Genomic DNA, 23,708 nt, shown 5'->3' with positions numbered 1-23,708 from the left:
AGCCTCAGTTACATAGAACCATAGCGAAAAGTCTACTTTTTATTTGTAAACTAATCATTTTTTGAATACATTATTTCAATCTGATGAATATAAATAAGAATTTAAGCAGTATGTTTCACCGTGTGAACGTCTTTGATCCTACACAAGTTTTTTATGTTGGCACGTGTAGTGCGTTTTATTTTGGCGCTTGAAAATGACGCGTTTGTAATTAGTATTCACTGAAGCTTAAACTCAGTCTTTGAACCACGGTTAGTTTTTTAACCCCTTCTGTCTCAATGAGAGTTAAATGAGAAGCAGAAGATTCCAAGAGAGAGAGAGAGAGCGAGAGAAGGATCAAAGGAGAGAAGGTTTCAGGAGCGTTGCAATCTTGGCATTGGTACTTATTAATCTCAAATTCATGTCGTTGATTGGTGATCTCGTGTGTGCTGAAAGCCGATTCAACGGCTGTGGTCTCTCCACTCCACTTTACTATTAGGTTTTCCTAAGATGTCAGCCTCTGAGTGAGTTGATTCCATCAATCTCTTCATTCTCATGAATCGATGTGAAAAACAAGCTAATTCTACTAGAATACACTTTCAGATCGCGATTTGTCTCGATCTCTTAAAGTAGATCCCTTTGATTTATTAGTTCTTTGAAAATTGCTTGATTTCATTAGCTTTTTAGGAAATGTTAGGGTTTTGATTGGATCCCGATGTGCTCTGGTGTAGATTTGACATGAATAAGTAGGAGGATAAGCAGAATCTTTCAAATTATTATTTTTTTTTCATTTGATTAGAAGATTTTGATTTTTTTTTTTCTTGATGGAACTAGCTGCACATTTCTGGAGAATAAACAAATTTTCACGAGTTTTTCCTAATATTTAATTTTTTTCTTGATTTTTTTTTTTTTGGATTTTATTGTTGTTGATTATTGCTTCTGTTATTATGGAAATTCTTCTAACAATCGCCTTTTTTATAAGATCTAGAAATTGCAGTTAAAAACCTTTGAATTTTCATGGATTTTTATTTTTTTCCTTCATTTGGTTGAAGTTGCAGTACCTTTCTGGAAAATAAACATAATCTCAGTATTGCTTATTTATTTCGATTTTTTGCTTTCTTTCCGAAACCTCTTCTTAGGGAAATGGCTGTACTTACTGCGTTTTTTTTTTTTCAGCCGATTGGGAAATCATAGTTTATTTGCCTTTTTATTTTTTGGGATTTTGTTTTTGTGATGTTGCGTTTCGATTTATTTTTTCTGAGGAACTTTCATTATTGCATTATTGTCATTTTTTGAGTAATTGTTGAATCGCATTGTTTTTCCCCTCAATTTTGAGGAATGTTTTTCACTGTAGATTTGGTAAAACATGTGATTTCTTAAAACAAGGTAGAAATGCATTCCGGGTTGCTGTTTCCAATCTTTGTTACTATTGAATATATTGTATTTCCTACTCTGATCCTATTTTTGGTAACTATTCTGATCTTGGGTGCTTGAGCTTTGATAGTGATTTTGAATTGTGATGTGGTTTTGCAATGTCATTGTTCCATAAATACTGTGACAGTTGCTTAGTAGTGCATTTTGCAATGTCATTGTTAATGGTTTGGGTCACTAAAACAGGGGCTCCCCTTGTAGGAGCTGAAAACCCGAGCTTACTATCAGAACTCTTAGCCTAAGCATTGTATAATACCGTCTTTGATACTTATCCTAGTATGAGGAATTGGCATCTACCATGAAGAATATGCTTATGTTTTGAAACCTTGTTATTGGAATTCATTCCAAATGACCTTGAAATGATATGCAATGGCAGGCATCGAACAATATGTATGATGTGTCGTGTGTAACTTAATGAAATCATCTCAGTTAATGTTGTATGATAGCAATGAGAAAAAACTTTGATACTCTAGTAGAGCGCGAGGGATGATATGCAGGGACTTTGAAAGAAAAAAACTTAGAAATTGGATGCATGTTTTAGGTTTATCATGAACCAATTATCATACTTATTTGATTATCTGTTGATCTGATTTGTGGACATGTATTTGATGGTTAAAAATGCACAAATATATATCCTAAGATCCTATTTCATCAGCTAAGAACTGCAGAATGTGCATTGGGGACAATATTTTCCCCTCCCTATCACGTTTCCAAAGCTATTGGTGGGGACATTCACAATACAGTGGATGTCCTTGAAACAATAGCTTATGTCACTAGAATGTTCTACTCAGGTTAGAAATTCTGGATAAAATTTAGTCCCAATTGATCATGGGCATGGATAATACAAATATCTTATATTTCTAAAAAAATAGTGATTGATATTATCACGATTTCGTAGTTTCATAGTGCGCCAACCTTTTTCCCCTTTTTCGTCTTGTGCTTTTGTCACTGATGCACCCCCCATGACAATGATTGAATTGGAAAGTCCAAGAAATTTCAACTAAACATTTTCGGTAATTTAGATAGCAACCATTTATTTGGGGTTTCCATTTTGATTATGGCCAAAATCGAACATTTTCGGTAATTTAGATAACAACCATTTATTTGGGGTTTCCATTTTAATTATGGCCAAAATCAGTCTTTCTTTGTAATTTAAGTTCAACACTTAAAAACCTACCAGTCAATTTGGAATTTCATCTAGTTGACCCAATTTATCCAGCCTTCAGTATGGAAATCCAAATGCTGATTTAAATAAAACAGGACAATCAGTCGAATTAGGGGACTGAAATACCAAGTTTATATCATATTCCAAGTTTTTTTTCCATATTTCTTTCAGAATTCCTTTTTTTTTTTTTTTTTTGCAATATTCTCCTCTTTAACTGTAGGTCTGGGTGCATAGAGCTTTCAATTAATTGAATAGTTATGATCCCTGTTATCCTGTGGAAAATCATTGAGAATTAGATATTGACAACACTTTATAATTATAGGCTTGCCTTTAGGGATCTTGATATGTTTGCGTGCATAATGGAAAATACCCTCATGCATTATTGAACATCTGTCCTTTGTATTATAAATTTAAGCATACATTTTCGTTGTTGGTGTTTATTGCAAATGATGTTATTATGTCATACTTTGTTTCTTTCTATACGTCTTGCAAGGTGAGTTTCAGACTGAAAACTCATACAAATAGCTTGGAGTATGTATCAATTTTTGTATGGACTTGTCTGAACGCTCAAACTTCTTTTCATTCCCTCATTAGCAATCCTATTTCTCATCTATTTTGCAAACCACCACTTGCCTATTCCCACCCCAGTATCCGTTCCATCTCTCACTCGTGCGAAGTGAATGAATCGTTTTCGTAGAGATCTATTTTGTAGCTCTTATTGGAACTAGCCTTCTTTGTTGAATTGTACTGTTCTTAGATGGTGAAGCTTCGGTTTTCTTCTATAGTAGTTTCATCATGCTATCACCTTTTTGCCTATAATAAACGAAGCTTTATTGTTCAATGTTTTGTGATGCAAGTGGAATGGAATGATGAATTTCACCTGATAGATTTGAAAATTAATTTTTTGATTGTTATTTCTATTTCAAGATGGATTCTCAGCTAAAGGTTATTAAAGGTTTGATTCTCACAAAGGCTTGATTTTGAAGGCTTAATTAGAACTTCTGTTCTTTTTAACTTCTATTTATACATTACAAGCCAGAAAATGCTTGTTTATTTTGAAACTTCAACTAATTCGTGCTTTCTCTGTTGGATTTACAACTTGGGTTGGTCAAATCTGTTTCGATCTCTTTAACAAGGGCCTATTTAGACATCTCTCGAAAGAAATTATGATTTGTTTGGATTTTTTCAGAGGAATCAATGATACAAATCCACCTTATCATTTGGATTGGGTCACAAAACAAGAAACACATTGGGCAGGCTCCTGTTTTCTTGATTTTTCTGCTCCATAGCAGTTGCTTGCTTCTCAACATGCTATTGCTAATAAAACCATTATCCTGTGCAGACAACATATGGCTTGGACTCATGCTTCATGGGAGAAGTTTGCTATATCATCCCCAAGTGTGGGAAGTGTAGGAATTATTTAAACTGCTCCAATTTTATCTTTGTTAACTATTGTTTGTGTTGCAGGTTGTGGAATGTGAGTTGCTGGTGGTCCCTGCAAGCGAATTACCATATGAGGAACATGACCCAGTTGAGGTATGCTTCAATTGACTGCTGAGGTTCAGGCTTCTCTTATTTTTATGGTCCTTCAAGAGCACTTTTATTTATCATTTGGGTATTTAAATGGGCCCTAGGAATGTTGCCAAAGATTCTATCTATTGTGAAGCTCTTCCGTTATTTCTATTTTGGAAATTCAAATAGTTTCATGTTTGAATTTATTTCCATTCTGTTGCTCAATCGGGCATTGTGTACTTTTTTTAAAATTGGAAACTGGTGAAACTTGCAATTTTCTAGAGGGAATCTTATATATCTAGTAAGTGAAACAAAAATGAGATGATCAGAAGAGTAAAAACCTCATCAAGAACTCTTGCAAGATACCATACCACATGCCTTGCTTTAGGATACATTTGGATGTTAGGTTCTCAAGGGTGACAAGATGTGCTCATGATGGTTATTATGTTGACTTTTGATATCAGCAAACTTTCAACAACTAGTCTAAGTTTTGAAAATACTCTAACTATTCATTTTCTTCTTTTGGTTTTGTAACAGACAATTGCAACATTTTTTAGCTATGTTATGTCTGCTATTGGAGGAAACAGTGCTGGTCCTGGTCGGAATATTGTATTAGTATTGCAGTTTCTTTCTTCTGCTCATATTTTGAGATCATACCTTTTTATCATGCAATATAGAAGGGAATTGATTTAAGGCATTTGCTTTTATAGGCAATGCTGTGGTTAATGTGTACATCAAGCATGAGAAGAAGTTTGCTTTTGTGGATATGAGAAATGTTGAAGAAGTGAGCAATGCAATGGCATTAGACGGGATAACATTTGAGGTAACCATGTTCCCTTATTATTATTATTATTATTATTTTGAAGGTACCTTGTTCCATTTATTTCTAAACAAAGTATTTTCTACAATTTGATTTTGGTGATAGGGAAGACGATCCATGTCCTGAACAAAAATGAGCATGCTCTTGATATGGCTGCAGCACTTCATCACCAATTAGGAGATACTGACGAGCCAAACGATGGCAATGCCTCAATGAAGTAGAGAACTAATGGGTTACTTCTTGATGATCACCTTAGAGATCTAGGAATGTCTGATGGTTTAAACTATGAGAATCAAATTGCTGTTGGATTCTTGTAAGTAAATCACTGCCTTTTTGTCTTTTGTAGTTATAAATTGTCAGTTTTCCTTTTTCCTGTGAACTGTTACTTGTAGATAAATGGTCTTAGTTGAATTTGTTGGAGTTATGTTTCAAAAGCTTGTTCCATCAGCAGAATTCCAACTAGAATACCATATGCTACCCAAAATCAGTTAGAATATTTCCCAATTTCAGATGAAGTTGTAGATAACTAAACAAAAGAAGTCCTAGGAATTTTATGTTGATGGGAACAAAGCCTCAATTGCATTATTTTCCTTTTCGGAGTTCATTTTTCTTCATTTGTTTATTATCTCTTTGGACGTCCAATTTAAAAGCCTTTACCATTACATGATAGTTATGGCTATTATAATAGTTAAATTTGAAGAAAATACAACATAGAAAAGTCGGCAAAATCTACAATATCTGTTTTACATCAACCATTCCAATTTCTTCCATTAATGACCATTAATAAGATGGGTGTTTTTGAAGAAATGGCCGCTATAGCAGTTTCTACAACCATACTTTTAACTTAAGCTACATTCGGATGTGCCGTTGATTTAAATTAAATTCAAACAAGTAAGATATCCAAAATTGGATTACTCCCACTTTATTTAGTGAGTGATATGTTCCAAGTTGCAATTGCATGTATTTTAAGTTGCACTTGAAACAAAGACAATTGCAGCAATGTTGAGAGAAAACTACATCAATAATCAGAAAATTGTTGTGATTGTTTGTTTCCACTCTGTTGCATCTTATTATCTAAGTTGAAGTTTGTATGTCCAACCTTATTGTAGTTTTGCTTTAAAGAAAACAATGCTTGCATTGCAATGTTTTAGATATTTTTTTCCTTTTCCTTTTTCGAAGTTGGATGTTGTATCTTGGATACCATTTCTCATTTTGGTTATTAGATTGGCATTATGAATGCAAATGGAAGGACAATCCAGTAATACAAGATTCGTGAATTCCCAGTATGTTTGTTATCCTTGGGTTTTCATATTGCTTTATGGGAAGCTGTGCAGGCATTAAAATTAATTTACAAGATCCATGTTTGTAGTTTAAAATTTCTTGAAGAATTAGATTGTTTTAAGAGCTTATATAATCATCCCTAGCGATGTTTTGCTATTTTTTCACTTGATTTTGCAATTGATGTGGTCTACTATCATACAAGTTAACTAGATGGTACTTTTGCATGTATCATTTTATCTGGGAATTTATAACTCATAGAGAATCTGGGTGTGCGTGTGTAAGTCAGAGTCTATCTTTATCAGTAGAAAAAAAGTGGTAGATGGCTCTGTCCTTTTCTAGAGCCACTCCCTCTGAATGTTTTAGAGTCTATGATTAGAACATATCTCTCAGGAAGATTGGAACTATGCCCAACAGTGGTGGCTTGCAACCAGCTGCTCCTTTGATGTCAGAGTTATCTTTTTTTTTTTTCTTTTTTTTTTCTCCTACTATAAGTATCCATAAAATTACATGTCCTCTGAGATTTGGATGGTTATAAGCACAATTGAATTGGTATGCTCCACCATACATGGACTAAAAAAAATTACCTTCCTAGCACATTTGAAGTGTCAGCTATTAGGTCCCTAATCAAACAGTTTGTGAAGAACCATGGCGTGTGCATTGAATAAACTTGAGTGAGATGTGTTCAAGAAGGTCCTGCACACATCTCACTTAACCATTGCCAAGATTCCGTTGACCTGATGTTCCAACAGGTTAAAAGCAGAGTTATTTCTATTTTTGTTTTTGGGTTCAGTCACTTTCTCGGGTTGTAATAGGGAAGATAGCACGGGGAGTTGTGTTCATTTGACACATGGACAGTCGCACACAAAATTATTGCTAATGGCGAGTTCTTCTTCTTTGTAGATGCTTTCAGACAACCGAACAAGCTATAGTTGTTCATCAGCCAAGCAAAAGTCATACCCAAATCTTGCGTTGTGACTTTGTATTATTTGTGGAACCTAATGTTGTGTAATAGTTTGATTGAGTTTGTTTTGAAAACTTTAAATAGTAAACAAGTGAGATTGATTGCTTGATTGAGTTGTTAACTATTTTGTTGGTATTATGGCTTTCATGATTGATTGTTTCATGAGTGGATTGAATGAATGGATTAGTAATTTAAATAAATATTTAAAAATATTAAACATTTTTAGCCTCTATTTGTAACTGAGGCTTGGATTTAGCTTCGGTTGTTGAGAACCAAGGCTGAAATTCCCGTGGCTAAAGGCTTTAGCCTCAGTTGTTGAGAACCGAGGTTAAAAATAGGTTTAGCTTCAATTGGAGGCAACCGAGGCTAAAATTTGGATTTAATCTCAATTGGAAACAATGGAGGCTAAAATTTTGATTTAGTCTCATTTTGAGAAAATTGAAGCTAAAAAGGTCTTTTAACCTCACTTGAAGAACCGAGGCTATAAAAGTCATTTTAGCCTCGGTTGCTAAAACTGAGGATAAAGCCTTTAGCCACGGGGGTTTCAACCTCGGTTTAGATAACTGAGGCAAAACTGAGGCTAAAGGCTTTAGCCTCAGTTTTTAACCTTTTTAGCCTCAATTTTGAACCGAGGTTAAAGTCCCCTTTTCTTGTAGTGAAACTACTAGCGGAGTCCTGAGAACCTCCAGAGAGTTTCTATGGTGAGTCCTCGTCCCATTCTCCCATGTGGTGTGCCCACCAGAGAATTGGTCTCTAAGTGAAACATGGAAAGGCTCAAATAATGATGGAGTGGATGTCATGCACACGTCATGGTGAGTCCCATAATATAACTATTATTACAGTCCATTTCCACAAACACACATATATGAGTGACCTGTAATACACATGCACACACACAACGTAAGCAAGCTCACACACACAACGTAAGCAAGCTCGCATGCATATCGCCCAACTTTTAGTTACTCCTTACTAGTATGGCGAAGACGGTAACTTGGAATGGCCATTACATGGTTGGCCTTTGGAACCACTAGGCCAAACTTCTCAGTCATTTCCAGGTCAGCGGGCCGTGTGCCGTTCGGAAGTTCCCAATCGAAGCAATGCACCAACTGGGCTAGTACCAGTCGTACCATGGTAAGGCCCAGTTGCATTCCTGGGCAACCTCTACGTCCGGACCCAAATGGTAGAAGTTGGAAATCATGGCCCCTCACATCTATACCTGTACCCTTGAACCTTTCCGGCTTGAATTCTTCGGGATCGACCCATACACTCGGGTCTCGGCCAATGGCCCATGTGTTTATAATAATATGTGATCCTTTTGGTATAAGGTAGCCATCTACCGTGCAATTCTCGGTGGACTCATGAGGGATGAGCAATGGAAGCGCTGGGTGAAGCCTAAAGACTTCCTTGATTATCATATCCAAGTACTCCAACTTTGCTAGGTCCGACTCCTCAACCATCCGGTCCATGCCAACGACAGTTTCTAACTCTTCTTGTGCCTTTTTCAGCACTTGTGGATGCTTGATGAGCTCCGCCAGTGCCCATTCCATCACTGCTGCTGATGAGTCCATCGCAGCCATAAGCAAGTCCTGCAAGAAAATGAATGCAGTTCTGTTTTATATGTTGGACACGGTGGTGGATTGTACAAATCCAAAACCGTGTAAGGATCTCTTGTGCTAGCTGTTGATAACGTGTGAATGCCGTGTATGCCAGCTGTGGTGTTGAGATTTTTTTTTCTTAGTTTAGTTTGCTAGCTGGGTTAAGATAACAGTAGATATTATTCTGGATTTCTTCTATGTTTACCTGCCCCTAGATGTATCAAGACAGGGATAAATTAGTCATTTTACCTAAGTAAAAAAGCCTATAAAAGGCACCACTGTAATCTCGTTCCAATTCATTCAAATAAAAACACAGCAATTCAGCAGGTCTTTCTTCCTCTTTAAAGTTTCAGTTTTTTTTCATGGTGGCTACAGCCACACGGCAGCAAGAGTTGGGGCTTTAAACCCAACAAACTGGTATCAAATCTTCAGGTTCGTTGTTCCAGAAGAAGTTTCCAACAGTTTTTTCTTTCAGCCAAGTGCATATCTTTCAAAAAAAATCTGTTTAAGGAAAAAAATCAGATTGCAAGTGCATATCTTTTTTTTTTTTTTTTTTTTTTAATCTATTTTTAAAAAAAACAGCTTGCAAAGCCAACAGTTTGTTTTCAGCAAAAAAAATAATAATACTAATAAATAAATAAATAAATAAAATCAGATTTTAAGCAAAAAAAAAAAAAACCAGATTTCAGAAGATTTTTTATTTTTTTATCATTTTTTTTAAAGATAGCTATCACAATCCAGCCGCAGTTTCCTAAGTTGTCAAAGGACAACTATGAAAAGTGGTGCATCCAAATGAAGGCGTTATTCGAGTCGCAAGAACTATGAGAGATCGTCACCGATGGGTATGAAAAACCCACTATGGAAGAAGAAGCCACCTTCACCAACGAAGAAAAGACCGCTCTAAAAAAATCAAAGGAAGAGAGACAACAAGGCTTTGTTTCTCCTCTATCAAGGGTTAGATGAATCAACCTTTGAAAAGATTGTTGAAGCAACATCAAGCAAGCAAGCTTGGGATACCATTAGCACCATCTTCAAAGGTGTTGATCGAGTAAAGGTGGTTTGCCTTCAAAAACTAAGAACCGAGTTCGAAGTGGCGCACAAGAAGGAATCTGAAAGTATCTCTGACTACTTCTCACGTCTAATTGTTATTATTAGCAATTTAAAAAGAAATGGTGAAAAAGTTGAAGATATACGTGTCATGGAAAAGGCACTGCGATCTCTCACAACCAAGTTTGAACATGTAGTTGTGGCAATCAAAGAATCAAAGGACTTAGGAAAAATTATCCATTAAAGAGTTGATGGGATCGTTGCAAGTACATGAGCAACGAATAGAAAAGAATGATGGTTCAATGCTTGAACCTGCCATAGAGTCTAAGTTAACTCTAAATGAACAAAAGAATAACCATACAAAACGAGGGGGTCGTGGTACTAGCAATCATGCAAGAGACAGAGGGTGTGGATATAATCCAAGCCATCAACAAAACCAGTAGAAAAATACCAATTTTTGTGGAAGAGGAAATGGTAGAAGCAGATCGATGCGTGGACGGAGAAGTGTAAAGAACATCCAGTGCTATAATTACGACAAGCTTGGCCACCATGCATCTGATTGTTGGAGCAAGCTGGTGAATCAAGATGAGTGATCCAACTATGCCGAAGCATCACATCATGAACAAGAAGACTCCACACTCCTCCTCGCACAAGAAAAGGCATGTGAACAACCAGATGTGTGGTATCTCAACACTGATGCAAGCAACCACATGAGTGGTAACAAAGAACTGTTCGTGGAACTTATAAAAGGAATTTGTGGCACCATGAGTTTTGGCAACTCATCAAAGGTACCCGTGATAGGTAAAGGAAAAGTTAAACTCTATCAGAATAATGGTGAGCCAAATTATATCTCAAATATGTATTACGTACCAAGCATGAAAAATAACATCCTCAGTATCGGCTAACTCCTTGAGAAGGGGTATGTTATACACATGGAGAACTCTTCTCTTTCCATAAGAGATATGCATGGACGTTTGATTGCGAAAGTCCAGATGGCGAAGAATCGTATGTTTCCTCTCCATATAAACACAATGCTTGAGAAATATTTTTTTGGAAAAGCAAAGAATGATTCTTGGATGTGGTATCTTCACTTTGGCTATCTACATTTCAGTGGCCTGAAACTTCTGTCATCATCAAGTATGGTGCATGACTTACCTACTATTAAAGCTCCAGAACATGTGTGTGAGGCATGCATACTTAAAAAACAGCAAAGGAACTCATTTCCGAGTGGAGTATCCCGAAGAGCAAGAGAACCGTTGCAACTGGTTCACACTGACATTTGTGGACCATTGGAGCCAATTTCTCTTGGAGGTAATAAATGCTTTATTATCTTCATTAATAATTTCAGTAGAAAATTGTGGGTATATATAATTAAAGAAAAGTCTGCTGCTTTTACTGTTTTAAAAAATTTTAAAGCCCTTGTTAAAAAAAAAGTGGTCTTAAAATCAAAACCCTTAGATCTGACAAAGTTGGGGAGTACACCTCAAATGTTTTTTGAGAATATTGCAGGGAACATGGCATTAAGCAACAACACACTACAGCTTACACAACACAACATAACGGAATTGCGGAACGAAAAAACCGCGCCATCCTCGACATGACGAGGACCATGCTGAACGAGAAAATTCTGCCAAAGAATTTCTGGGCAGAAGCAGTTACATGTACTGCCTATCTACTTAATAGGTGTCTGACCGAGAGTGTCAGGTTCATGACAAAAGGAAGCATGGAGTGTATACAAGCCGAGCATGACGTATCTTAAGATCTTTAGGTGTTTCGCCTATGCTCAAGTTCTAAAAGTGAGAAGGAAAAAGCTTGATGATCGTGACAAGAAGTGCATCTTCATCGGCTACAATGAAAAATCGAAGGCGTATAAGCTCTACAACCCATTAACTAATAAAGTAGTGATAAGTAGAAATGTGGTCTTTACTGAGGAAGAAGCTTAGAAATGGAACGATGAAGAATCGATCAAAGATATTCAAGTCGAAAGAGAAGAACATGAAGAAAGGCATGACCATCAAGAGCAAATGCCCGCAACACCTCTTTTGCCCGCATCATTAGTACGCAAAAGTCTAGGAGTACATTCTAACACATGGGAGCTGACTATGCTTCCTAATGGTCAGAAAACTATTAGCGCCAAATGGGTGTAGAAGATTAAGCGAAATGCTGATGGTAAGATCGATCACTACAAGGTAAGGCTCGTAGAAAAGGGCTACAAACAGAAGTACGGGGTGGACTATGAAGAAGTCTTCGCTCCTGTTACTCACCTTGACATTGTGAGGATGATTATCTCCCTTGCAGCCCATCACAGTTGGATAATTTACCAATTGGATGTGAAATTTACATTCCTAAATGGAATTCTAGAAGAAGAGGTCTATGTTGAGCAGCCTGAAGGCTTTGTTATACAAGGGAAGGAACACAAGGTGTATCGACTAAAGAAAGCTCCCTATGGGTTGAAGCAAGCTCCACGTGCTTGGAATGCACGCATCAACAACTATCTTCAAGAGAAAAGCTTTGCTCGATGTCCATATGAGCATGCAGGTTACATCAAGAAGAATGCTCATGTTGATATGCTTATAGCATGGCTGTATGTTGATGATTTGTTGTTTACAGGAAAGAACTGACCGATGTTTGATGAATTCAAGAAGGCCATGTTTAAGGAGTTCGAGATGACTGACAGAGGTCTGATGTCCTTTTTTCTAGGCATTGAAGTGAAGTAATAATATGGTGACATCTATATTCTCAGAAAAAGTATGCCAATGAATTACTTGAAAAGTTCAAGATGACCGATTGCAATGCCATAAGCACGCCGGTAGCAACAGGCTTAAAACTGACAAAGGACAGAGAAGGGAGAAGCATTGACTCGACTATGTTCAAGAGTCTGATTAGAAGCCTAAGGTACCTCACAATCACAAGGCCAGATATCGTCTATAGTGTTGGGCTTCTAAATAAGTATATAGAAGCACCGAAAGAATCACATTAGCTAGCCACAAAAAGAATCCTCAGGTACATCAAAGGAACAATGAAATTCAGTCTTTTTTATCCATACAATGATGAAGCAATGCTGTATGGATACTCAGACAGTGATTGGGGAGGTAACCAAGATGAAAAAAAGAGCACCACTGGCTATGTAATATATCTCGGAACGACAGTTTTCACATGGAATTCGAAGAAACAGAGTGTGGTCACCCTGTCCACATGTAAAGCAGAGTACGTAGCAACATCGTCTATCGTCTGTGAGGAAATTTGGTTGAGAAACTTGATAAAGGAGCTGAAGCATCCACAGGAAGAATTCACAGTTATATATGTGGATAACAAGTCGGCAATCGAACTAGCCAAAAATCCGGTGCAGCATGGAAGAAGCAAACACATTGATACCCGATACCATTTTCTGAGAGATCATGTGAAGCAAAAAAATGATGAAATTAGAGTATTATCATACTACGGAACAAGTGGCAGATATTTTCACAAAGGCATTACCGACAGATGCATTCAAACGACTAAGAACGATGCTCGGAATGAAGCCAATTTTGGTTTGAAGGGGAGTGTTGGACACGGTGGTGGATTGTGCAAATCCAAAACCGTGTAAGGATCTCTTGTGCTAGCTGTTGATAACGTGTGAATGCCATGTATGCTAGCTATGGTGTTGAGTTTTTTTTTTTCTAAGTTTAGTTTGCTAGCTAGGTTAAGATAACATTAGATATTATTCTGGATTTCTTCTATGTTTACTTGCCCCTAAGATGTATCTAGACAGGGATAAATTAGTCATTTCACCTAAGTAAAAAAGCCTATAAAAGGCACCACTGTAATCTCGTTCCAATTCATTCAAATAAAAACACAGCAATTCAACGGGTCTCTCTTCCTCTTTAAAGTTTCAGTTTTTTGTCATGGTGGCTGCAGCCACATAGCAGCAAGAGTTGGGGCTTTAAACCCAATATTATATACCTTAGAAGGAAATAACATAGTAGGGATTTTGATAGTATGAGAATACGTAATTTTGATAGGGATTCATTTGATACTTATTGCTGCCTGTGATGCTTGAGGTACATGCGCTTAGAAAGTGTGCACGCAGCAAATATTAAATTGAATTAAATCGATTAAATTATAAAACCCACTTTCGCCCGGCTATAGGCTGGATATCAGATTTGTTGAGCAATCCTAACCTCAGAATCGTGGATATTGGTTTCTTGAAAATAAAATCATTCCATATTATTATTTTTAACCGTCCAATAAATTTCTGGCTATCTAATACTTACATGATCTGAATAGGAGTAAGTTCTGGTTTATAATAACTTAGATGATCCGAACAAGGTTTATAATAAATCTAAACTGTTACCCATAATTTGGACGGCTCAAGCCAGAGTATCAAAGTATTTTCAGTTTTATAGGCATTCACGTTGAGGGAACAAGGTAGAGAGTTGGCGCATCACCATCACCCTGCCACGTGTACATCAGTGAGTTAGATGGAGTCCCATGCAAGCGGACGCGGATTTCCTGCGAAAGCCATTCGCAGGAAGTTCCTGCGCTGGGAACTCAGATGGGGCCCACCGTGATGTTTGTATGGAATCCACCCTGTCCATCCGTTTTTTGAGCTCATTTTAGGCTGTGAGACCAAAATTGAGAAGGATCCACGACTCAAGTGGGCCGTACTAAAGGAAAAGGTGGTTAGGGAAATTCCTACCGTTGAAACCTCCCTGGGTTCTACAATGATTTTTACACGCCATCCATACCGTTACTAGCGTCACTCCTACTGGGATGAACTCAAGAAAAAAATATTAGAATGATTCAGAACTTCTGTGGCCCACGAATATTTCAACTGTCGAAATTCAATTCTCACATTTTCGGGCCACTTGAGAATTGGGTACGGTTCATTTTTGGCCTCATGTCCTAAAATGAACTCACAAAACGGATGGACGGAGAGGATTTCTCAAAATCATCACAGTGGGTCCTACCTGGGTTCCCAGCGCAGAAACTTCCTGCAAAAGCCTTTCGCAGGAAATCCGCGTCCCATGCAAGCATTGTTGTCTCCGAATATCTGTGGACCTCGTTTATGCTAGCATGGGCATAGACGGTTCAAATCTAAATATTGGCCCATCTAGCTATACGGCTCATATGATATTATCGCGGGCAGCTCGTGGATTTTGTGCATCAACTCCAACCAGAAGGGTTGCACCTGCGGCAGGCAAAATGCATGTCCAAGTCAGCTCATGAGCTAAGGGATCAGGTCCTGTCCCAAGCCAGCTCATGATCTAAGGACTAAGGATTGTGCTGGCCAGGTCCCATTCACAATTCAAAAAACTTGAGACTTGGACTCAAGGGTCCACCAAATCAGCTTAACTCAAAGTCTCGACTCAATGCTTAAAAATTAAATAAAATATATTTTTAAGTAATAAAAATGTCAAAACCTAATAGTTCATGTTTGTTTGTAGTTGTTGAGAGCCCTGCTTTTCTATGAGGAGATCTGGGTTGGCACCTGAGTCACTGCAACTCAAACCAGTTGAGGCCGAGTCTGGTGATTCATGGACATATTGGACACGAGTCCCGTATGAACCGAGTTCAATGGACAACTGAGATCAGAGACTTAACTGAGTCGAGATGACTCAGCGATGTTTGGAGTCAAAACACCGAGTTTTTGTACCGGGGTCAACCCGCCAATGTTAAATAAGTTAGGCAAAGCCAAGCCTTCTTGCTGGTCCTTTTAGGAAGACGAAAACAGAGGTCTAGCCCAATTACTTACTGGATGTCTGGATCAGATTCTAATCTAGGAGCCTAACCCCAAGATGGCCAGACTCGAGCAAAGAGGGGCAACCGTCAGTTGCAACACTACCACTAAGTTACAAGGTGGCTACCTACAGTGATCCAAACCGTTCATTTGGTGGACCTGCCCATGGATGGACCATAAGTAAAGGTTCATACAAATCAACGGCCACTTTTAAAAGCAATAAATAAATAAATGAAATTTAAGAGAGGGGGGGGGGGGGGGGTGGGTGCGCAGAACAGAAATCATGCAGCCGAACCTAATTAATCGAGATAATACTAAATGCTGATGATGATTTTCTTACCAAGATTAATGCCTTGATATTGGTACGATCGAATTGGAACTCATTCTCTTCGGATTCCATGAAGGACAACATAGAGTCGATGAAATCCCTATCACGCTTCCCGTTGCGGTCCGCCACATGCTCGTCGATGATCTTCTCAAAGAAGTCATCGAAAACCTTACGGATTGCCACTACACGGCGACGTAGACCTTGGAGGTCTAATCTCCCAACATAGGGAATGTAATCGGCTATGTTGAAAGCTCCTGCTATAGGCGACAGGTCATCGATAACTCCTTTGAACCCCCTCTTATCAAAACTCTCATCGGTATACTTCTTTCCAAGCACCGTTCTACATGTCACGCTGGTGCTGAGAGACGACAACTTCATGGTGAGGTCGACCATTTCGTGGGTCTGGGCAATGTCTTTGAGTGACTGCACTAGGAGAGCCAGCTCTTCTCTCCTCATGGGTCTAAAAGAGTCTATCATGAGGTTGCTAAGCAACTTCAGTGTACATAATTTGCGTACATTTCGCCAGTATGGGCCATACGGTGCATCAGCTAAGCCCTTTCCATCATAAGAAGTGATCATCCCAACCTCAGTGATTGACCTACTAGAAAACACCAGATCGTGCGTCTTGAGGAATAGCTGGGCCGCCCGGGGGGATGATACGATCACAGTGGGAACTTGTCCCAGTCGCATGAACATGATCGGGCCATACTTCTTGGCTAATCTATGGAGATCACGGTGAGGGAGCGGGCCCAGCATATGAAGGTTTCCAATGATGGGAATCCCAGTTGGCCCAGGAGGCAACCTGGTGTTGCTTCCTACACTGGTGGGCCTATCCCCTTTCCCTCTCATTGAACGGCGGAGATAAACAAAGGACCATAACCCTCCTAGTGCTACCAGGAGAATGGCAATCAAGGAAGGCATGGGAGGCATGGCGTCAGACAAGAAAAGATTCATATCTTTGTAGTTCACTTGAAGAAGCCTGCGCTTACACCTTTAAATAACAAATGTAATGAGTACTCGCGTGCGGTGCGGGTGCAGTGTGTGTGTACTCGCGTGGGTGTGTGTATAGGTACTCGCAGGACTGTATGTGCGGGAGTGTACTCGCACTTGCGCCTTTTCGTTTTAAACCAGAGAGATGCGTCCCTTCCGGTTGGTCGCACCTATTGGGTTTAAACCCAACGGACCTAACCTTTTATAAAGGGTACTTATGCACCACTTCGGAGTCTATATAAAGACATCCGATTTCAGTTTCAAATATACGAAAAATTGATCTTCTCTTATAAAACGCTCTCTGATATTCAGTTTTAAGCATTTTCTACTGAGTTCATTGCTGAGTCAACTCAGCACTTTCGGATTAAACTGCAAGTGGTTCGAGCCCGTGTACAATGAGTGCACCGCTGGGACCGGGTCATAGTCGTTGTATCCTGGAGGTCGATTGCTCTGGAAACCTGTTGCACTTGGGACGCTGTCCAAGGGGAGCAAATTCGATTTCAAGCCGAGTGACTCAGTCACGCCTCGACTCAATTCAATAAGTTCTTCTTTCTCAAAATTTATTTTCTTTTTTTTTGGTTCTCGATTTTTAATAGTCTATTTAATTCAACCAAATATTCCAACAAGGTTGTCCTTTAAACGCCCTACAAGTTTCTTTTGTGATAATTTTATCTATTTTTCTGCAGTTGTCAACGTTGGGGGATAACAAGGTTTGATTTAAAAAGGGGAAGTTGATCGTACTCACCTTGAAGTTTGGGCAAATTACGTAGAACGCGACAACACTCCATATATTCCCAGAAGGGCCTTTTGACAGCTTTTAAAGTTTATTTCGGACGAAAATGCCCCTGACCTTAGTTCAGTAGTTGCATGGTTTTCTAGGGACTAAGAAGTTACGTAGTATTTAATGCTAGTAAAGTAATGTGTACGGAACTCTTTTTGTGCATGGGCAAGGACTAAACTCATGGGGCCCATATTGATGTATGTGTATGATCCATGCCGTCCATCATTTTTACCATGTCATTTTAGGGCTAGGGCCCAAATATCAGCCTGATCCAGAGCTCGTGTGGGTCACATAATAGAAAATAATGGTGACAATGGAACTCGCTATTGAAAATTTTCAGGCTCACCGTGATATTTGTTAAAAGTGGATACTGCCCAAGTTAGGGCTTTTTGGGCCTACGTCGAGCTGGCCGACAAGGTGGACGGAACGGATCTCCCTATTGTTGGCCTTAGGCTATTGTACTAATGGCTATCCTTTCATTTGGTAGTAAAGAAAGTGAACATGTACCAACCGCGACCCATATCACATAAGAACCACGACCCATATAACATGATAACTATGACCCATGACAACCACGACCCATATAACATGACAACTACGACCCATATAACATGAGAACCACGACCCATGACAACTACGACTCTTACCACATTACAACCACGACCCTTATCGCATTACAACTGTGACCCAGGTATGGGTCGTGGTTGCCATGTTATATGGGTCGTTGTTTTCATGTGGAAAGGTTTGTGGTTGTCATGAGGTAAGGGTCATTATTGTCATGCTATACAGGTTGTAGTCTTCATTTTATAAGCCCTGGCTATTGATATTTAAGCCCTCACAAGCTCTGAATTGGGCTAATATTTGGGTACTAGCCCTAAAATAACACGACAAAAAGGATGGGCGCGATAGATTATTCACGATCCTTACCTTATGAAAACAACGACCCTTATCTTATGAAAACCACGACCCATACCTGGGTCGTAGTTGTAATGTGGTAACGGTGGTGGTTGTAATGCGGTAAGGGTCGTAGTTGTCATGGGTCATGGTTCTCATGTTATATGGGTCGTGGTTCTCATATCACATAGGTCGCGGTTATCCTGCTATATGGGTCGCAGTTATCCTATTATATGGGTCGTGGTTGTCATGGGTCGCGATTATTATGTTATGTTGGTCATGGTTATCATGTTATATGGGTAGCCGACAAGGTGGATGGATCGGATCACCCCATTGTGGGCCTTAAGGTATGGTACCAATGGTTTGGTAGAAAAAGAAGTGAACACATTGCACACTACGAACCATGCAACATGACAACCACGACCCATATAACATGGCAACTACGACGCATGCAAACCATGACCCAAATGGGCCCACATTGATGTATGTGAATAATCCATGCCGCCCATCCTCTTTGTTGTGTCATTCTAGAGGTAGAGTCAAATATCAACTACAACCCTTTGTGGATGAAAACCACGATCTATTGTGCATGTGAACCACGACCTTTAAATGGATGGTGGTTGTCGTGTAGCAAGGGTTTTGGTTGTCATATTATATGGGTTGTGTTTAACCCAACCACGCCTACCCGAGTGAGGATCCTCTGTTTGCCAAAACCATGACCTTCCTGCTTTTTTCCTCGTTTGCTAAATAGTGATTGGTCCATCTCAATCACCGATGGAATTACACAATCACACAGTCCAATTAGATTGCAACAACCACAATTTTGCTGATTAATGCAAACAGAGGATCCGTATTTCGCCCGAAAATACCAACACCCATCCGAACTCCCGCATACGGTAGGATTCAAAACCGAGGACCATCCGATCAGAAAGGGACCCACTATCAAGGCAGGTGGATGGATCAGAACCGTCCACTAGAACCAATCCCAAATTCTAACTGGCAAGCTCTGCAAACCAGCCCTTTTCCCAGCCAAACTCAAGCTCACACGCCATTTCTTTTTCTGGCCAAATCAAAAATCACATGACTAATCTTGCGGAAACAGGGAGATTTCCATTCTTCGTGCATGCGGGAATATCCAACCTCAAAAGATGAGAGTTTGACTCTTTTCCAATAGGGAAAGGAGATAAGGGAAAAAAAAAAAAAAAGACGATGATCAGCTCGCCTATTTTCACGTAGCACAACTCGCCCATGTGAAGGAAGTTTTGCGGAAACCTATCAATCAAGACACTTGAAATGCGAGATTTGTGGGACCCACAAGCTCTTTCTGGGCCGTCCGAACCACTTGAAATCACCGGATCATCATATCTCAAAATGGATGGACGGCGTAGATACAACACATACATCATAGTGGGGCCCACATAACTTGGTGATGTCACTTCAGTAGCCGACTCCTACTCAACCTGTATCTAATGGGAGCGGATTAGATACTGAACGCTTCAGTAGCCAAAATGCTATTGAAGTGATGTGGCAAAACGCCATTAGATACCAATGGTATGTTTCGTTAGTATAAATACTACTCCGTTAGATCTGTTAACGGATCTTTCTCCATTTCCGTCGTGCACCCACTTGGCCATGAAATCGGGTTGTCATACTGAGAAAATTCAGTTGGGCCCACTGTGAATTTACGTGATTTATCCACACCTTCCATCTGTTTTTCCATCTAATTTTAGGCGTTGAGCCCAAAATTGAAGCTTATAAAAATCTCAAGTGGATCATACCATAGGAAACAGTGGAAATAATGATTTCCACAGTTGAAACCTTTCCAGGCCCCACAGTGATGTTTATTTTTCATCCAAACTGTTCAAAGGATAAAAAAAAAACATAGATGAAGGTTTTAAAAAAATATATATAATCTTGATCCAAAACTTCCGTGGCCCCTAAGAATTTTTCAATGGTGTAAATTCAATTTGGTCGATTTTAGCCTTTTATATGATTAGGTTTTGAGCTAAGGCCTTAAAATTATCTTATAAAATGGATGGGTAGACTGAATAAAATACATAAATTATGGTGGACCCCACAAACTTTACTCAGTACGCAATCCGCTTCTCTTGGCCACGTACCAGTAAACTCCACGTACATTTTTTCTGGATGCAGAAGTTCCTGCACTGGGCCTAGGTGGGGCCCACTGTGATGTTTGTCAAAAATCCTCCCCTTCTATCCCTTTTTTGAGTTCATTTCAGGACATGATGCCAAAAATGAACCGTATCCAAGCTCAAGTGGGCCGTATTAAAGGAAAATGTGGTTAGGGAAATTCCTGCCGTTAAAATCTAGCTGGGTTCGATAGTGATGTTTACAAGCCATCCATACCATTAATAACTTCATTCGTACTGGGATGAACTAAAATAAAAAAATATTAGCATGACTCAAAACTTCTGTGGCCCACGAATATTCAATTGCGGATGTTCAATTATCACGTTTTTTGGCCCACTTGAGCTCTGGAAACAGTTCATTTTTGGCTTCATGTCCTGAATTGAACTAAAAAAATGGATGGATGGGTAAGATTTCTCATAAACATTACAGTGAGCCCCACCTAGGTTCCTAAGCAGGAACTTCATGCGAAAGTCTTCGGTAGTAAATCTATGTCCTTTTTTTCTTAAGATAAATAGTTACTTGTGCGTGGCCGAGTGCGTTCACGGCCTAAACGGAAAAACATCCGCTAACAGATCTCCATTGGAAGAGCATTAATTAGAAGGAAATAGCTTATTGGTATCCACTAATGCCATTTTGACACGTCACTTCAGTAGCCTTTTGGCTATGAAGCGTTCAGTATTCGATCCGCTCCCGTATCTAATCTGGACTCGGATTTCCTGCAAAAGCCTTTGGCAAGAAGTTCCTGCGCAAGGATGCTGGGTGGGACCCACCAAGATGTTTGTGTAAAATCCACCCCGTCCATACATTTTGAGAGCTCATTTCAGGATGTGAGACCAAACAATAGGTGTATATAGCACTCATGTGGGCCACACGAGAGGAAACATTGGGTATTCTGTGAGAACCATTGAATCATTCTTTTGGCCATCAGTGTGAGGCCCGTATCCTAGCCTGTACTGTTCCATAGGCTTCCTCGGTCCTCCTGGTCAAATTTCGGCAACTCGCGATCTATAATTAGCATTTGCACACGACCCTTAGTTGCATCCTTTCGATCTGAGTCAGCTAAGCCCGAGACCTGTATCATTACGACCGCGTCGTCGCTGCGGTTCCGATGTCGCATCTCGCGCGCCAAAGCAATACCCGGGCCAGGAGATGTGGGCCCACGTTCAATTCAAGAAAAATGCCGTACCTTTGTAAAACTAAGACAACCTTTCAAATTAATCCTATCAATCACATCGAATGTCAAGTACAACCATTCCATCCCCAAGTACAACAACCCCTCCAAAGTCAATTCTTTCTCTTACACACCCTTACATGTCAAGTACACATCACTTACCCATCCCTCTCCCCATCACTCCATCACTCACATCACCTCTCTCTCTCATCTCTCTCTCTCATTTTTTTCTCCCAAGCTCCATGAGAGCAATCCAACGTCCACCTCCATGAGAGAAAGCTTAGTGTGGCCCACCTTCCTATCTCCCATCCCCACCCTCCAAAAATAATCTCAACCGTTGAAGTTCGTCCTTTGGAGCTCTACATTGCGTTGGTAGAAGAAGGAAGAGGAGATCAAAGGTGGGTGTTCTATAGGCATGGATTTTTATTTTTTGATGATGGGAAAAGTGGGGCCTACCGATTAATGGTATGGATCTCACTTTGGACCCTAGGTGTGGCTGATGGCCCACCTTGATTCTCATGATCATTCCATAATGGAGCCATTCTCCATAGACCCCATCATGATGTTTATTTTCCTTGCATGAATAGAGGTCATCTAGACCTTTCATTTTGATGGAGAAGGAATCTCCACCGTTGATTTTTGATTTGGTGGGCCCACATGTATTGGGACCCACTTGATATATGATTGATTGCAAGGGAGGGCTCATAGTGGCGGAGCCCTCCATCACACGTGTCCCTCTCTCTTTCTCTCTCTCTCTCCCTATCTTTTTTCATTTTTGTATGATGATGTGGCTGTGTGGCCCACTCGGATGGACCCCACCTTGATGTATGTCTTATCCACACCACCCAACCTTTTGGTGGCCCACCTACGCAACACGCTTGTAGGTGGGGCCCACCTTAGATATGTGTTATGTGCAAAGCGTCCAATGTCCAAGGACACTGGACATGGCTTCACAGTGAAGTGTGCAATGACCGTGTGGTGTGCTGACCGGCTAACCAAACAAAGAAAAAATATAATATATTTATATATTTAAGGTATTTAGGTGGGCCGCTCATGCAGGCCTCACCTCGAAGTATGGGTCTAATCCACATCGTCCATTCCTTTCCCCAGCTCATTTTAGACGTTGAGTTGAAATATGAGGCCAATCTAATTTTATGGCGGGCCATAGCTTAGAAAATAGTGGTTATACCGTTAAAATCCGTTAGGGCCCACTCTGATGCTTCTATACACCAAAACACATCGAATATTGGACTCATTTAGACTGTCTTGATCCATGAAGTACAATGGCTGGAGTGGATTCTCCTGATGCAGGCCCCACCTAGGAAAAACCTCAAAAAAATTGTTTTTCAAAAAAAATAATAATAACAAACAAGCAGCAGACGCTGCTGCTGCTACTGCACTGTGGATGGTCGGGCAGGGATTAGGTCCCAAACGCAGGTCCCACCGTGGTGTGTATTGAATATCAACACCGTGCACTTGGTGGGCCCTTAATCTACAGTACGTGGAAGAGCTCAAGTAGTCCACGTCACAGGAAACAGTGGTGGGGTGAACGCCTACCACTGAAACTCCTGTGGTCCGGGAGTTTTGGACTATTATGAAATTTATTTTTCCTTTTCATTCAGGTCCCTGTGGCCTTATTAACAGATTGGACGGTGGATAAATGTTATGGTGGGCCCCACGTGGGACCCACTGATGTATGTATTGTAATCCACACCTTTCATTAGTGTGAACCCACCATGAAATGTGTACTTTATCTATGTCGTCCATCCCTATGGGACCCACCATGATGCATGTGTTGTATCCAAACCGTCCAACCATTTTAAAAGATAATTTTAAGGCTTGAGACTGAGAATGAGTCAGATCTATAGTTCAAGCAGACCCCACCA

At 39.7% G+C, this 23,708-nt stretch overlaps 2 protein-coding genes and 1 long non-coding RNA gene across 6 annotated transcripts; 2 read left to right on the top strand and 1 right to left on the bottom strand.

Annotated features, from left to right (window-relative positions):
- Window positions 1-312: 312 nt before the first annotated feature.
- On the top strand, window positions 313-5,211 carry LOC131238636 (uncharacterized). Of its 4 annotated transcripts, none has more exons than XR_009167994.1 (5): window positions 313-500; window positions 4,040-4,108; window positions 4,622-4,682; window positions 4,795-4,907; window positions 5,010-5,211. XR_009167994.1 is itself a non-coding variant. In XM_058236268.1 (5 exons), the coding sequence occupies exons 1-5, from the start codon at window positions 3,770-3,772 to the stop codon at window positions 5,028-5,030; spliced, it is 465 nt and encodes a 154-aa protein (XP_058092251.1). In that variant the 5' UTR covers window positions 3,627-3,769; the 3' UTR covers window positions 5,031-5,211. The 4 variants fall into 4 exon arrangements, 1 of the variants encoding a protein (XP_058092251.1); XR_009167995.1 differs by lacking the exon at window positions 313-500 and adding an exon at window positions 504-605; XM_058236268.1 differs by lacking the exon at window positions 313-500 and adding an exon at window positions 3,627-3,970.
- Window positions 5,212-6,137: 926 nt separating this feature from the next.
- On the top strand, window positions 6,138-7,296 carry LOC131238635 (uncharacterized). The gene is made up of 2 exons (XR_009167993.1): window positions 6,138-6,187; window positions 7,086-7,296. It is a non-coding gene; the product is annotated as an uncharacterized LOC131238635 (long non-coding RNA).
- Window positions 7,297-8,060: 764 nt separating this feature from the next.
- LOC131240301 (cytochrome P450 71AU50-like) lies at window positions 8,061-16,804 on the bottom strand. Its single transcript, XM_058238438.1, has 2 exons — window positions 15,848-16,804; window positions 8,061-8,732 (listed from the first exon to the last, which is right to left on the bottom strand). The coding sequence occupies exons 1-2, from the start codon at window positions 16,787-16,789 to the stop codon at window positions 8,106-8,108; spliced, it is 1,569 nt and encodes a 522-aa protein (XP_058094421.1). The 5' UTR covers window positions 16,790-16,804; the 3' UTR covers window positions 8,061-8,105.
- Between the last annotated feature and the right edge of the window lie 6,904 nt (window positions 16,805-23,708).

Source organism: Magnolia sinica, chromosome 3 (assembly GCF_029962835.1).
Source record: "Magnolia sinica isolate HGM2019 chromosome 3, MsV1, whole genome shotgun sequence".
Taxonomy (NCBI): Eukaryota; Viridiplantae; Streptophyta; class Magnoliopsida; order Magnoliales; family Magnoliaceae; genus Magnolia; species Magnolia sinica.
The sequence above is the reverse complement of the archived record's forward strand: the minus strand, read 5'-3'. Positions and strand labels throughout refer to the sequence as shown.